This window comes from Poecilia formosa, unplaced genomic scaffold (assembly GCF_000485575.1).
Source record: "Poecilia formosa unplaced genomic scaffold, Poecilia_formosa-5.1.2 Scaffold120, whole genome shotgun sequence".
Lineage (NCBI taxonomy): Eukaryota > Metazoa > Chordata > Actinopteri > Cyprinodontiformes > Poeciliidae > Poecilia > Poecilia formosa.
The window spans coordinates 1,333,124-1,348,500 of record NW_006800059.1 but is presented as its reverse complement, the minus strand read 5'-3'; the positions used below and the strand labels follow the sequence as shown (position 1 = coordinate 1,348,500).

At 41.2% G+C, this 15,377-nt stretch overlaps 1 protein-coding gene across 2 annotated transcripts in view; it reads right to left on the bottom strand.

Moving 5' to 3' along the window:
- Positions 1–264: 264 nt before the first annotated feature.
- The window catches only part of anks1aa (ankyrin repeat and sterile alpha motif domain containing 1Aa), a 66,193-nt gene continuing 51,080 nt past the window's right edge, over positions 265–15,377 (bottom strand). The window contains exons 17-27 of one of the 2 annotated variants that reach the window (XM_016675708.1): positions 12,964–13,079; positions 7,185–7,283; positions 6,389–6,535; positions 5,800–5,907; positions 4,892–5,062; positions 4,663–4,797; positions 4,503–4,574; positions 4,303–4,389; positions 4,067–4,204; positions 3,088–3,270; positions 265–1,909 (exon numbers count right to left, since the gene is read on the bottom strand). In XM_016675708.1, coding sequence (XP_016531194.1) covers positions 1,793–1,909; positions 3,088–3,270; positions 4,067–4,204; positions 4,303–4,389; positions 4,503–4,574; positions 4,663–4,797; positions 4,892–5,062; positions 5,800–5,907; positions 6,389–6,535; positions 7,185–7,283; positions 12,964–13,079 — 1,373 coding nt within the window. In that variant the 3' untranslated portion in view covers positions 265–1,792. The remainder of the gene's footprint in view (positions 1,910–3,087; positions 3,271–4,066; positions 4,205–4,302; positions 4,390–4,502; positions 4,575–4,662; positions 4,798–4,891; positions 5,063–5,799; positions 5,908–6,388; positions 6,536–7,184; positions 7,284–12,963; positions 13,080–15,377) is intronic. The other variant, XM_007560810.2, reaches the window with a different exon arrangement.

Sequence of the window (15,377 nt, the reverse complement as noted above, 5' to 3'; positions counted from 1 at the left end):
CTTCTTTGTCTTCGGGTCTCCATGTGTGCTGCGAGCATGATCGGACTGATGACGCGATGAGCTGCTGCTCATCACTTTTCGATCAAAAAACACACACAAAAAAAAAACCGCCAGCTCATCCCCATCATGCAACAGGGTTCATTCCCGTCCCGTCTCGCTTAATGGGAGGAGCAGCGACATTCAGCTAAGAGAGGAGGGAGGGGCACGCAGACACATGCACACAATGTAAGATGATTAAAATGGAGTGAAAACAGAAAACACATGTTCACACAAACTGTTCCTCCCTTTATGTAATGCGTAACTTTTTTTTTTTTTTCCAGCAGCAATGTATTCAACAAGTATCATTGGCAATATTACAGAAAGGCAATGCAGACAGGATGAATACTGAAGGCATTTGTTGTGAAAAGAAGAAAAGAAGGGAGAGCTACACAGAGGAAATGCTGTTATTTTTATACAAAAAAAAAAAGGTAAAAGTGCTTAATTACTGTCAGTTCACTGTAGAAAAATCATCTGGCTGCACCCTTTTGCTCTGATTAGACAAATTAGAGCATAACAGTCCAAATATACAGTACCTTGCAAAAGTATTCACACATAAGTTTAAAATATGGTCATCTTAAAACCTCAACGTCCAACGCCTTTTATAGACTTTTTCTCAACTAGCCTCACTACGGAGAAGCTTTTATTTTGGAGGTACAGGAAAGCTTGTTAGAGCTAACCTAAAGTGACAGGAAGTCAGTTGTAACTTTGGAGGAGTTGGACAGGTACACAGCCCAGGTGGGAGAATAATGTTAAATAGACAACTTTTATTAAGTTCTACTTGGAAGCAACATAGGGGACACAGCAAATGGCATATCAAAGAAAAATTCATAGATGGAGTTCATCCAATCTGAGTTTGAGCTACAATATAAAATCTTAATGCATACACATGCAACTCTTTTCAGATTGTAAATAGGAAAAAAATTAAAAACATGCTACCTCTGATCAGTTATGCACAACTCTATATTGGTTTTTAACAAATAAATGCACAATAAAAAAACATTGAAGTTTGTTTTTGCAACTTAAAATGTGGAAAAAAAACAATTGCATGAGGTCAACACTTCTGCAAGGCACGTTGATTTGGACTTTTTGCTGTGTCATGTTCTCTTTCTAAGAACAAATCCCCTCTAAACGAGCTCCTCACAGTGCTACAAGAACTCAGCGTGGCTTTAAGCAAGCGGCTAATAGTAATAAACCTCCTAAACACTCGCACTCCCACGAAAGAGGAGCAGCCTGCTAAAGCCTGATGGATGCATAGAGTTAGGAGAGCAGATCCACAGTTTTCTTCCGGAAACATCCATCCAGGAATGGGATGAGCACAGCGGGTGGGTTCTCAGATTTTTCTCAGCACTCAGTGAAGTCAAGAGATGGAAAGATCAGAGCGAAAAAGCTTCAGAGCTGCCGTCGCCTGATGCAGCGGGAAAGAAAGAGCTCATCACCGAGAGGAAAACAGTACATTTGCAGTCGAAGGGGAAAAGAAAAGGGAAGCGGTGAGTTAAAGGAGAATATGTTAGTGCCAGACTTGTTGAGTGATTGCGATAATCAATGCAGAGTGTAGAAGTGGTGAAGGTTCAACTTGGAGAAGGAGCAACAGAGGCTGGTTAGCTGTCACAGGCTGTGTTGTCAGGAGGTGAGGGGAAGTGGACGTCCAGCGCAAAGGAAAGGGCTGAGTCACAGTGAAAGGCACACAGGAGGAGGGAAGTAGGAACAGCCAGGCCAAGGAAGGAAGAGGACGAGGAGGAGAACAGGGGTCCGGTTAGAAAATGGTGGTCTCATACTTAGTGCTGATTGAGCGTTTAGATTCCTTTGGATCCACGAGCCACGTGGCAGCGGTGTGGGGCTGCGACTCCCCTTCTTGGTCCAGTATGTCTCCCTGTGAGCACAGAGGAGAGAAAACGTTACAATCTTCACTTCACAACTGAATCTGTCTGTATAAAAGTGTGTTAACATGTTGAAGTGAGTGATCACATAATCTGCTGTGGATTTCTATTGAAGGAATGTCAATTTTTCTCTTTTTTTCTTCCATTGAAAATGGTGCTGTATGTTTAGAGTAAATGCCCTGGAGGAACATACACCTCTTAACTTTCCATCATGTTTTCTTTCATCACGCAGCTTTTCTGTCTTGGCAACAGAAAAGCGCTCCCTCTGCATGATGCTGCCACCGTCATGTTTCAATGTGGGGATGGTGAATTCGGGGTTATGTGCAGTGTTAACATTTTTCACCACAGATGACACTATCACTCATCTCTTATTTTATTTAATTTTCATTTGGAAACAATAAAGCATTTTTGAATAGAATCTGGCAAAAGTATCACACATGGAAAACTGCAAATTATTCTCTATTCACTTCACAGTCAAGCAGTACTTTGTGTTGGTCAGTCAAACACAATCTCATTGAAATTAAGTTTCTTAGTCATCATCTGAATCTACTCGACTTATTTAACTTGTTTTGACTCATTCAGATCCGCCTTTATTTTCAACTGGCAGCAGCTGCCCATCTTAAACCCTGGATAAGTATGCTGAAACTTCAGATCAACTACAAACAGCCAGTAATGTGTCATTATGCAACATGGCTTCTCTGAGAAACTGCACCCTATAAATGACTAAGACTGGCTCTCTTGAATTGTTGTGCTCTCAATCGTGGCTGTTGTCTCACTACCGTTCCCAAAGCTGCATGGAACCTTTGAGCTTAATTTAAAACGTTGTAATATTAAGTCATCTATGCAAATAAAAGCATCTAATAACAAAAGTATACATGTGAGTGGTGGGTAATATGTCTAGTATAGTCCAGATAGATCGTCTTACTGTTAGATGTTCACTAGGGGGCAGCAAAGATAAATAATAGAGAGGAATACCGAGAGATGGAACAAGATGGACAGGCTGGATGCAGAGACAGGAGAGACCTGTAGGTGGTGCCTGTGCAACAGTTATAGAAACTTAAGATATTTATGATTGCATATGTATCTGAAAAGGATGGAACACCTCTTCAGTGTATCTGCATTTGGGATCAGTTTTTTTGTTGTCGTTTTTTTTTTTTTTTGTCCCACTCACCCCCGACTTCCGAACACTCCCTCGCGGCTTGGGCACAGGTCGACTGGACTTGGATTCATTGACGTCTGAGCTGCTTCCTGCAGGGAGACCCTGATGCTGTTTGGTCCTCTGGGCCTGCAGAGCCAGCTGATAGGCCACCTCAAACGCCTGGCCCAGCGTCAGGATAATCTCATAGGTCAGGCTCTAAGCAGAGACACAAAATCAAAGAGTCAGTTTTTATTTTACAAACTGAATCCTTTTTTTTTTTTTTTTTTTTTTACAGTAGTGTAGCTCAAAAAGTAGCAATAAAAACCTACTAAATTAGGAGTAATATTTCAAGCTAAAAGTAAACAACTGGTTTCATATTCATGATCACTTTAAGCTTATTGGTGCCCAATGTCTACTACTAAACTGTAACTAAATACAAAGACATTTTATAGTTTTCAACATCAAACAAAATTTTAATTCAAAAATTGCAGAGGTTTGATAATATTACTATTACTCTCTGACAAATACAAATTAAATCATTTTTTTCCATAATAGTGTAATAAAATGTTATAGCCTTTAACAGGATCAACAATTATTTAAATCTGACCTGGAGTGTATAAAACACACCAAAAAATTACATCATTTCAGTATTTATCTAATAAACATGAAGAACTTTTTCTATAGCTACAGCTGTCAAATGGCACCAATCAACACACCTACTTACTCAATCACCTGTATAAAAGCTGGGGATATTGGCAGCTATTAGATGTGTTAACACATATGCCAAAGCAAAAAGACATCAACAATTACCTTAAAGAAACGATTATTGCTGACATTCGCTTTCCTGAAATTGGGTTTTGCAGTTAATGCAGTAGTTACTCCACAAGCTGATTAGGTCACATTGAGAAAATGACCCAATTATTCAGATTCTATTTCCCTTCAGTCTTGTTTAATTATAAAACAACAGTCTATATGCATTAACCTTCAGATATGGATCAGTGTGTTGACGTACCACGTCTATTGTGCTGAAGACATGGCAGTAATGGTGGCTGGTCTGCAGGTCTTTAGTGATGTAGGCAAACGTACACAGGTCCTCTGGATCCTGGGCTGCACATGATATGTTACGGATCTCGTGCTCTGCGATGATGTTCTGCAGCAAAAGGAATATATATTCATGACATTTATGAAAGAAATGCAACCAGTACGAGACCTGAAATGCCTCAAGTGGCGAGTGTGAATCTTAGTTACCTTGTTTGCTGCGTCTATAAACTTCACGCCCTTGTAAGTGATCGACAGAACGATAGTTGGGATTTTTCTCATTTGTTCTGTGGATCTCTAGAGAAAAGGCAAGCGCAGGCATATAAACACACAAAGCTGATTTACTATTGACTGATCGTGAATATACGTTTCTTTATTGTCTCCCGATGTTTGAAAGTCTTATTACATACCCGCATTTTGGCACAAGCATCCTGCGTGGATTCAATACCCCTCAGATCTTTAATCAGCATAGAACCAAGATACTGCAAATGAGCAGGAGATACGAGGTTGCTGATCATTTATAACAAAAGCAGCAAACGAGAAGTCAGAATGAGAAAGGTATTAGCGTACACTAGCTTCATAGGCGCAAAATTCAAATATGAGTTTCTCAGGCTGGTGGTGCCAGTTCTGGACGGGGGCATATGCTGCTAGACTCGGAGGTCGTAAGGTCAGTCGAGGCTCCTGATGAATTTCTTCATATCGCTCCTGAGACAACAAAAAAAAGTAATAAAAAAAATCAACACAGAAGCCTGGAAGATGGCAACCATACCCACCACATCCCAGAGACGTCAGCTCATACCTGAGGCTTTTGCCTTCCGCTTTGATATCTTTGGGCGACGTCATAATCCGTTTCTGGTGCTTTTTTCCTGCCCGGCTCTGCTGCGGGCAGCAGCGGGTCCATGGAGCGGCCGCTGTAGGGCTCCACGTGACTGAGAGGAGATGAGGTCTGGGATCCTGGCAGGTCCTGACACTGCAGAGAAAAGGTCACACAGAGTTTATCACCTAGCACTTAGTTAAATAAGATAAAAACTTTTATTTCTTTGCAACATGCATATTGATGCAGATAACTTTGTTTTCACCAATTGTAAAGTTGCTTAAAAAGCAACTTTACACACATATATATATAATTATTATTTTTTTAATCTTAGTAGCATAACATCACTTTGAAAAACCTGAACTTTAATTTGGGTGCATGAAGTCAGTGGGGGGAAACAAAATCCAGTTTGCAAAGATTGCAAAATATTAGAATCCCTAAAGAAATCGAGGGTTCTGTCTTATTGTCTCATTTCTTTGCTCTCCCTAAAGTTTTTCTCCAGGATTTAGGTTGCGAACCTGAGGAAGAAGGTTGATTCTGGCTCTTTTGAACCATTCCTGCCATGTGTTTTGGATCATTATCAAGCTGAAAGGACCAGTGCCAATTGATTTACTTTTTTTTTTCTGGTACATTTGACAAAACTTTAATTTAAAATCTCCCAATATCTCAACATGTTCATGTTATACATTAAAAGTACATAGATGCTGTAATTAATAGTATTACTTGGGGAAAAAAATAAATAAAACAATGATTAAGTTGCATGATTATGCTGGTAGAATAGAGTGATTTATGATAAATGTTGTATTGTATTGGAGTTGTCAATGTATTTTCCATATCTGTACATTAAAACATTTACATCAGACCACATAATGCGCAACTTTGCATGTTCTCACCCTGATCTGAGACAACCGAGGAGGTTTGACAGGAGGCTCCTCATAAGGCCTTTCAGCTAAGGAGGCTATGATGCGTTTCCTGTGACCAAGCAAAGTAATCTTAAGCACCTGCAGAGAAAAAAAAAAAAAAGTGGGACATCATCTACTGAAGACACAAACTTTAGAAAAACATCACTCGTTTAAAAGGTCATCTGTGGAGTCATCCAAGTACTAACTGTGAAACAGTTTGTTGGAAGTCTAGGAATAATCCACAGACGTTACTGCAAACCAAAGACATGACTGCTTCTCTCAGAAGTTGGACCTACAACTCCTGTTGTAGGTCCTCCAAGATCTCCTCTTTTGGAGGAGATCTTGGAGGACCTACAACTCCTGTTGTAGGTCCTCCAAGATCTCCTCTTTTGGAGGAGACTTCCTCCTCCAAAAGGAAATCTCGTCACCTCCTAAAAGTGACGCGCTAAAAACATCCTCTCTACATCCGAGTGTTCACCTTCAGAGTTTAAACTGACAACTCCACTTCTGTGCGACACTCTTGGAAAGTAATTTCACCGTCTGATACTCTGCACAGTCTACCTGCGTCAATGTGACTCACATTGACGATCTCCAGCTCCCAAAGGTTTTTCACACAGTCCAGGCTGCGGTAGCCGCTGGATAGGAAGTTGGGCAGGTACTCGTGCAGACCCAGATTCTCCAGCCAGGCAGAGAGGGAGCTGCTGCCGTCACATCCCAGGGCTTTCACCTGCGGAAGGAGAATACAGGAGAATGATGATGATGCCAGTGAAGTGAATAAGTAATTAGTAATTGTCACCAATTTCTATCAATGCCTAATAATTGGGCACAAGTGTAAATGACACTCTCTAATAGAATAACAAACATTTTGGGAAAAACTAATAAAATGCTGCAGCAGTGTGAAAATCAGTTCATTGAGAGTCAGCAGTGGTGCAATGGCAACTGGAAACTAACAATTCAAAGCTAAACACTCTTTTTTTTTTTAAAGTGTTGGCATCTAGATTCATGCCAGCAGGTGCTCTGCATAATAAACCCAGTAAGAAATTAAATGGAAAACATTTGAGATAAAAAGCTGATGTAAAAAGACTTCAAAGACTTCAATGTTTTATGCAGAAATTTTAAATTCAAATAAAGAAAAGATACCTGTATTTGTATATTGCTTGATTGAGACAGTGCTATTGGACATGTATAGGAGTTACAGAAAATATATATAAATATTACTAAAAATTCACACGAGTCTAATTAAAGTGCATAGATATAATGACTATTTCTCAAATCTGCAATGTGCTTTAGTGTCAAGGAAAAATGTGCATCTTCCATTAGCATGGAGTCTCATTATGCTAAAATAACTAACGAAGTCGGGGTGAGGATTCCGTCACCTTTGGTAAGGAGCGTGCTGCATGCAGGATCTTCTTCCTGTGGCTCGGATCTGTGATCCCAATCTCCCTCAAGTCTTGGTCCTCCATCACGTTGTTCCCCTGCAGAACAGAACACAAGCACAGCCGTTATTGCCAATAACGGGAATAGTGACTACTAAAGAAACTCTTAGGAGGACTTTGAGGAAAACCATGCGACCTCTCAAAGAATAATCCAGTTTAGAAATCTATAACCTAATCATCTGTTTTTAATCCCAAACAGGCTGCTTTTATCAAAGGTTAAATATAGCCAAGACTAATATTCCCTGAGAAAAGACTTTGCTGGTGAGTTAGTATCGATTCCAGATACGCAGCATTGCAAGAAAAGGTCGGCCATGACTGAGTGATATTCTCCTTAGACTGTTGAAAGGGGAGCACTTAAATGAGACCTAACAATACTTAAGGACTGGACTGATTAGGACGTAATGAGTTATGGTCAAGCTGGTCTTAGTCACATGAAATATCACCTTGGAGACAGTGTGGTAGATAAAGCAGAAAAGATCCATAAATCAATGTCTGTGATGCAGAGAGGTCAGCAATATGAGACGGAGGAGCAAAACAGCCGATGCCTGGTAGCCAGAGCTAACACTCAGATCAAAACGCATGCCAAGAAGGAGTGGACGTCGTTTGTTTTACTGCCCTGTTTGCTAATTTCACGGATCTGCAGTCCAACAAATAAGTCTTTATGGAGTAATCTCGCTCAAACCGGCCAGTAAGTAGTCAGCAAGAACTGCAAGTACACCTTGCAGGCTGCACATCGACAAGGTCAGCAACTAAATCTCATCTGTTAAAAGTATCAAAACGTTCCCCGCGGCTGCTGTATCGGGGACAAAATTGCGACGCCTCAGTATCCACGAGGCTGACTTTTCAGTATGTGCCTCGGGTTAATCCTTTCGTGCTCAGACTTGCTCAGCACTAACGGGACGGAGGAGAGGTCGAACTCGAGGACCTGTTTTCCATGCAGAGGCTGCAGATGTAAACAAGGCGTTTGACTGTCCAATCCGTCAGTGTAAAAACCGGAGACACAGGCGTCAAACTCCAGTCCTCAAGGGCCGATGTTCCTGCAGCAAGCTGCGTCCCTGTCAGCACACCTGATTGACATAATTAGGTCATTTCAGTCCTTGATTCAGGTGTGCTGGGCTTGGGACACATCAAAAAGTGGCAGAACACTGACCCTCGACGACTGGAGGTGGACATCCTTGCTGTAGAGCATTAGTGTCAGGATACATGTGGAATCACAACTTTAAGCAGTAATATGTCCTGTTTAATTTATATAATAACAATTAATGGAATTTTTAGATGGAAAAAAAGGAGGAGTGCTAAATAAGTAAAACTGAACTATTTTACAATAGCAATAGCACTCCAAGCTCACATTAGGACGCGATATCTTTGTTCTATTAATACCCGACACTCCGCTGACGTCATAACGATCATCTCCTCGCAGCCTCTGAGCGCAGCCTTTCCTGCTGAGGATTGTGGGAAGCTCAGTGGATAATAGCACTTTTACAGAGTATGGATGACTGCATTAAAGCCTCAGAAGATGAACTGCTAAACAGCTTCACGGAGAGAGAGATATACACCGACTTCACATATTTCCCGGGGAGCGTTCAGATTTTTATTTTCTACTGGGTAGTTGCTGCATTTAGATGGATATATCTTTTTAATTGTGGGTACTGTGGCGAGAGCTTGCACAAACTATTTTTTTTGAGTTGTGGGATTTTAAAAAGAAAGTATACGGTTTATGACGCTGGGGCTTAAAGAATCATCTGAACGCATGCATGGATGTCTTTCCGTCAGATGTGCTAGTTTCCATAAAGCATGGTTTCCATGTTTCTATTTAAAATACAATTTTTCGTCAAGGTGCTGCTGGACAGAAGAAAAGATTTAGCAGTGCTACCAGTGATGGAGAAACATTAGAAAAATCATTTTTGGAGTGATATTAACATAAAAATGTTTGTTTTTGTTCCGTAAGCTAAAAAGCTTTCATAAACTGGGTGATGCAGTGGGGATACATTTGTGGTACCAACTGGGTAGAATCAACAAACAAAAACTGCATTTTTTTTTTAAAGATATTCACTGCATACTTGTGTAAACTAGTTTGTTTTTTTTGTTGTTTTTTTTTTTCAAATTGCACAGTTAATTGTGGCTCTAGGTCTAGTCGCCTCTTTACCAGCTCTTATTGTGTATGGTTGGTGCAAAATGTGCATGAAGGTCTTTGGTTTGAAAAGCACCCCCACCCCTCCTCCCTCCCCCCCAAAAAAAAAATCACAAAAGAACAAAATGACAAAGGGAGAAATCACCAGAAACTTGACCATTCCTCTATCACTGCACTACTTTCTTTCAAATGCTCCTCTTTCCCTCCGTCGCTTATCCAGAGAAAGGCCACAGACTTCCCACTGGACAAGAAGTGCTCTGAATTCATACTGGGCAATCAGGAGCACAGATTATTCAGACCATCTAAAGGACATCCAGCCAGTAATACTGATAATCACAGTGTGTCCTGCTAAACTGCTGCGATCAAACTATTCAGACCTGAAGAAAGAAGCTGAGGAAGTCGTGACTGGTCAAACAAATCTGCATATTTGCTTAACTATATATTAAAATATCATAACAAACAGACAACAGAAGAATCAATCAACTCACATTCATTTAAATGTTAATATATGGAACCATTACTTTAATTTTTCTGCAGGGTTTCTCGACATTGATAAAATTCTGTGAAAACGATTGGGATGTTTTTTCATGGCAGTGTACAGATACTGAAAGACGGCAAAGATAGAAAAACTGTTGAATTGGAGATTAGAGAAATGCACCATGAAAAAAATTAACCAATGTCGTGGGATTTGACGCTTGTTGTAGCCTCTGAGCAACTGTCAGATTAAAAACAAGCTTCCACTAAAGAAGACTTTGCTACTAAATTTCATGTTCAAAGAAAATTTCCTCTCTTCAATCTGAAAAAAAATATATAAAAAAATCTCTGGACACAAAAGAAGCTTGGCTCAAGCCCATAATCCACCAGAAATTAAGATTTCCTACATATTTTTGTTAAATATTCCACAGTTTTACAGACTCATGTTTACAGAGTTCATAGCTATTTATGTTCATTTATATTCATGTTATAATACACAAGTTCACTATGAATTTACGACAAATCTTTGTACAACAACCAGAAAGTTGGAATGAAGGGAGGAAGGAGGGGAGTGAAGAACGCAAGCATGGAAGCCAGAAGGAAAGATCATTCGGAAAGAACAGGATCCTTCTGTGTCTGAGCATTACTTGCACCCTGGCTGTTAGGGGAGCCGTTTTTGGGCAGGACATTTCTCCAGCAGTCGATAAAAAGCATCTAATAGGCTTCAGGAGCAGAACACAACACAATCAGTGCTCCTATTGATCCAAATCTTGAGCCTGGAGGGCAGGACTGACATCACAGTGGACCAAGTGGAGGAGTAAAGACTATTTAATTAGACACCAGGTACAGCAGACATGAATTAACCAAGAAACATTTATTTTCAACTTGATTTAAACAGCATATAAAGGTTGGAGTTTTCCTTTACATATGGGACAGATTTTAGGACAACTGGTGGTCTCCAAAGCTGATCAAAAACAGAAACAGAATTGTCTTTTTTTTAGCTCTCTGCTCTGAAAAGGAGGGGATTCGAGGCTGAGGAAGACGAGTGTGAGCTACTTAAACCAGCAGAACGATTAAAACCCAGGGAGAAACATCAGAGGCTTCAACACAGACTTATATCAACATTAAAAAGGATAAAAAAAAATAAATCTTGTGTTACGTAAAACATGAAGGTGGCTGAGACATACATCAGTGATCACTGCACACTTCTGTGTATAAATAACAGCAGAAAATTCTCAATTAGCAAATATTTCTTTGTCAGATGTATAGTGTTTCCTGCTCTCCGGTGCTTATTGAATTGAAGATTTATGGAACTTGTTTGCCAAACTCGATTAAGCCGTCTGTGTATGATGATTTCTCGCTGAGCAGGATGAAAACAGATCCCTGCTGGTGCTAAAGTGAATGTGCTTTTACTGCGTCTATTTCAGAGTTTGTTTGTTTTGTCTCTAACTCTTCGTCACCAGCTGGGTCCCTCGTCCCCTCCACCGCCTGTCCTCGTTACTCCCAACAGCACCTGAGCTAACTCACACTGGCACTGAACACCACAGGCCGGAGAAGTGCGTCGGTAAAGCAACAGCTACCCGTTGATCACTCTCCAAACTGTTTTTTTTTTTTTTTTTACAGTCAGTTCTGAGTGAGAGGACATGACATCAGCCTCATGAGCTCTGGACAGACAGACAGACTGACTGAAACTGCTGGACATACCCGAGTCAAGGCCAAACAAAGGCGAAAAATCTGACAGAAGCAGAGTTTCTAACTTCTTACTCTGAAATTGGCTCGCAACCTTCTACCAAAAGTTTATGTCCCTAAACGACTTGTGGTAAATGCACATTTCTTCCAACAATGGCTTTCTTCTTGCCCACCTTGCATAAATGCCAGACTTGACAAATAGTTGCTCTGTTAACAGATTCTTCAATCTGTCTTGTTGGTCTCTGAAGCTCATTTTGCAGCTGCACCATGCTCTGCTCTCAGATGATGAAAATTGGCCCATGTGGCGTTGCGATAACCCCGTCAGTCTTCAAGTCTAACAAACCTCAGAGGCCTTTTGAGAACAGCTGTATTTATACTAAGCCACACACAGGTTGACAATTTACTAAATAAGTTACATTTTCTTATGGGTGAAAGACAAATGCAAGCTGCACCTTTTAAACTTCTTACCTAAAGAAAAAACATGTAAATTTTTAGTTCTGCTTCACAATGATGCACTATTCTGTTTCTCTGTTGCACAAAATCCTGGTAAAATTAATACAATTTGGTGGAAATGTGTAAAATTCAAGGCAGTTGTGGCCACACTTTCAATAATTTGCTAATAGCAGAGATGGTTTGTCCTCTGGCGCTTTAGCATTTTTGCTAAGTTTGAAAACATTTAGCGCACTTAGATAAATGTACTTTTCCGTATTAACTGTATAGCGTTCATTTACGTGGCTGTTTTGTTAACCTTTCAGTGAAACAAAGGTTACAGTTCTCAACTACAAACCTGAAACCACGAGTGAAATGTTGCTCCAACGAATCACTGTTCAGATGGATGCGCCTTGTTGAGGGCGACATGTTGCAGCACATTATATCATTGACACATGGTTAGCATCTACCTGGATAAAATTAACACATTAATGTCTACTTCCACTATGTACCAATTTAGCACTTTAGGGTTAGTGCAACTGATGTTTATCATTAGTGTTTTAGGGTTAGTAGTGCAACTAACCTCTTAGTTAGGAGTATGTACCACTTGTTCAAGGTATATTATATTTTTTGTAAGCGCTGCTCATTTAGGAAACGTGTGGATCATCAGCTTATAGCACAAGAAAGGAGATACTCTGACATTTAAGTCGAACTGCAGCCATAAGATAAATTTCGTAATAGATCATGTAATTGCAAAACTGAATTACGGACAAAACCCATCATTAAAAACAAATAACCTGCTGTTGCTCCAACAAGACACACAAAAATGAGGTAATCACATTTCTGATCAAGTTACTTGGACCTTGTTCCATCTAAAGCAAGCTTCATTAGGATTAATGCACAATTTGGAGGTTTTTCTGGAATAAGAGAAAAACTGAAAGGTAGTAGAAATGTTTAAAAAACACAAAATGTACCAGTGTCACTATAAAGACTCACCATGTAGTGGAGGTCATCAAAGCCGTTCAGCAGCAGTTTGCTCTCGTACTGCGGCAGCCCCACGTGCTCCAGCCAGTCCCCCACGGGCTGGTCCAGCAGCCGGCCTGCAGCACCTGCTGACAGTGGAAAGCGCTTCAGCAGAGAGAAACCTTTCAGCCGGTAGCAGCGGCACTCTGAGGAAGAGACGTGGCATTGCCACATAATTCTCGGCCAGCAGAGCCGAGCGCACAAGCAGCAAGAGGCCGGCGGAGACAGCGTCCTACGAGGAGAGGGTGTCATCCCCCGCCGGGCAGCGGGGGCCGAGCCACAGTTAGCCAAGATGGATTAAAATGCCCCCTGCAAGGGGTGAAGGGGGAAAATAAAAATAGTACAGAGTCTTAGCAGACAGACACAAGGTCCCCAGCTGTGGTTTTGTTGGGAACAGCTTAAAATATTTCTAAAGCGAGATCCTGAAGCTCCAGACTTGCTTTGAGTTCGTAAGTTGAGTGAACGCAAATCCAGTGAAGGTGTTTTGTTTCAGGAAAGTGGAAAGTTGCTTATTAGGTGGTTGAATTACAGGTCCATTCTTTGTTCACATCTTCAGCCTACCAAAAGAGATAATCCATGAATTTCCGTGGGCGGATGCATAAAAATAAAAGAGAATAGAAGAAGAAGTAACAAGAGAAACCTGAGACATGCCTGCAATGAGCTGAGATTGATCACAAAGCAGCGCCACAGTGACAGCTGTCAGCAGCCTGAACTGGGAGCAGACACCCAGTGCAAAGGCAGAGGACTGTCTCTTATCCTCCCAATAAAATAATGTGCTCTACTTCATCACAATAAATATCCCAATCACAGAAGATCTGGTTTCCCAACACTTAAAATGCACATAAGACTTAAGTCTCACCTTTCACAGGACAAAAAAAAACACACAACATGACAAATAAGCAACATAGGCTACTATAACAACATTTCTGCATATGATGCACAGTCAAAAGTCTATTTTCCACTCTTCAGATCTGCAGCAGATCCAACGCGCCGCCAGATGGGATTCCCACATCAAAACAGTTGAGCCTCATTTGGTTCCTCCAGAAGTTTGTCGAAGAACAGAAAACAGGTTGTTTGCAATAAAACAACTCTACGGACAACAGGGCTAAAGACAAAAGTCCAAGAGGGAAACAGCCGTCCTTTAAACTCCTCTGTACTGCAGAGCACACTGTTCAATCCTTCATGCCGAAGTGTAGTCTGTCCGTTGTCCTGCCCGTGATTCCCCCTCTCCTCCCTTTTTCTCTCCCTCTCCCTTCTTCCATGCACTCTCACCCTCCCCTCTCTCTCTCTCTTTCTTTGAAATACTGCAGGTAGATTATTTTTGTCATTTAACGCTACTGTTTCAGAACCTCTCTTAACTGCATTTGGCTTTATGTTTCTGGAGCATCTTTATCTCAGTCCTTCCCTTTCTTGCACTCGTTAGGTCTTCCTCTTCTGCTATATCTTTCACTCATGAGTCAATCAGTAAAAAGCTGAAAACACGAGAGGCTGCCGGCACGGAGCCAATCGAGTACGAGCGCCGTTGTCAAACAGAGGAGTAATCAGCGGGGTGGGGGGAAGTGACGCGGTTTCCCGTGTGTGAATTAGCCAGGGAGACTTTTCTCCAGCGAGTCTCCCCGGTGGTTTTCCTGACAGCAGCAGCAGCAACTGAGGCTCATATGCACACAACTCTGGATCCAGACTCCACATCAGATCATCGCACGGCTGCAGTCTGTGATGGAGCACTAACCACATTACCACTGAAGTGTCAGCTTTCCCTCAGAACTACAGAGTAAAATGCACTCACTCCACTGACATACGTAGTGGTTAATATTTTAAGAGCCCTCTCCAGTGCGAAAAACAAGCAGAGGGTTAGAATAAGAAGTCTGCAAGGAGGCACAGAGGAGGTGCTGCATTGATGAAATATGTCGAAAAGTAGCTAACGCAGAGTCAAGGTGAATGTTGAGCGATGTGAGAGGGGAATGCTAAAGGGAAGGAGTCGATTGCTCGGGTTACCGCTGCAGCTCCCATGGGCCATTCATCACCCCTGATGACAGGCTTCAGAAAAGCCAGAACAGTAACAGAGGAGCAGAGAAGGGGTACTTAAAACCCAGCACCAAATGTAATTAGGTCCCTGATCTTCCAATTAGGGATCAAAGTAACTTTAACTTTAGAAATGGCCTTAAGATGATGAATATAGTTCAAAACAACATCAAGCAAGTTACGGAGTGCAGTCATGGGAAAAGTCCAATTAGAAGCCTGGATTTATAACCATCTTTAGCACCAATAACTTCAAGTGTTTGTTTGTTGCCTTACTTCAGCAGTTTATTGTGGAAATGTTCTGGCTTCCTCGTCTTTACAACACTGTCTTGGTTCTTTGAACGTTGAACATTTCCGCCTCTGAAAGG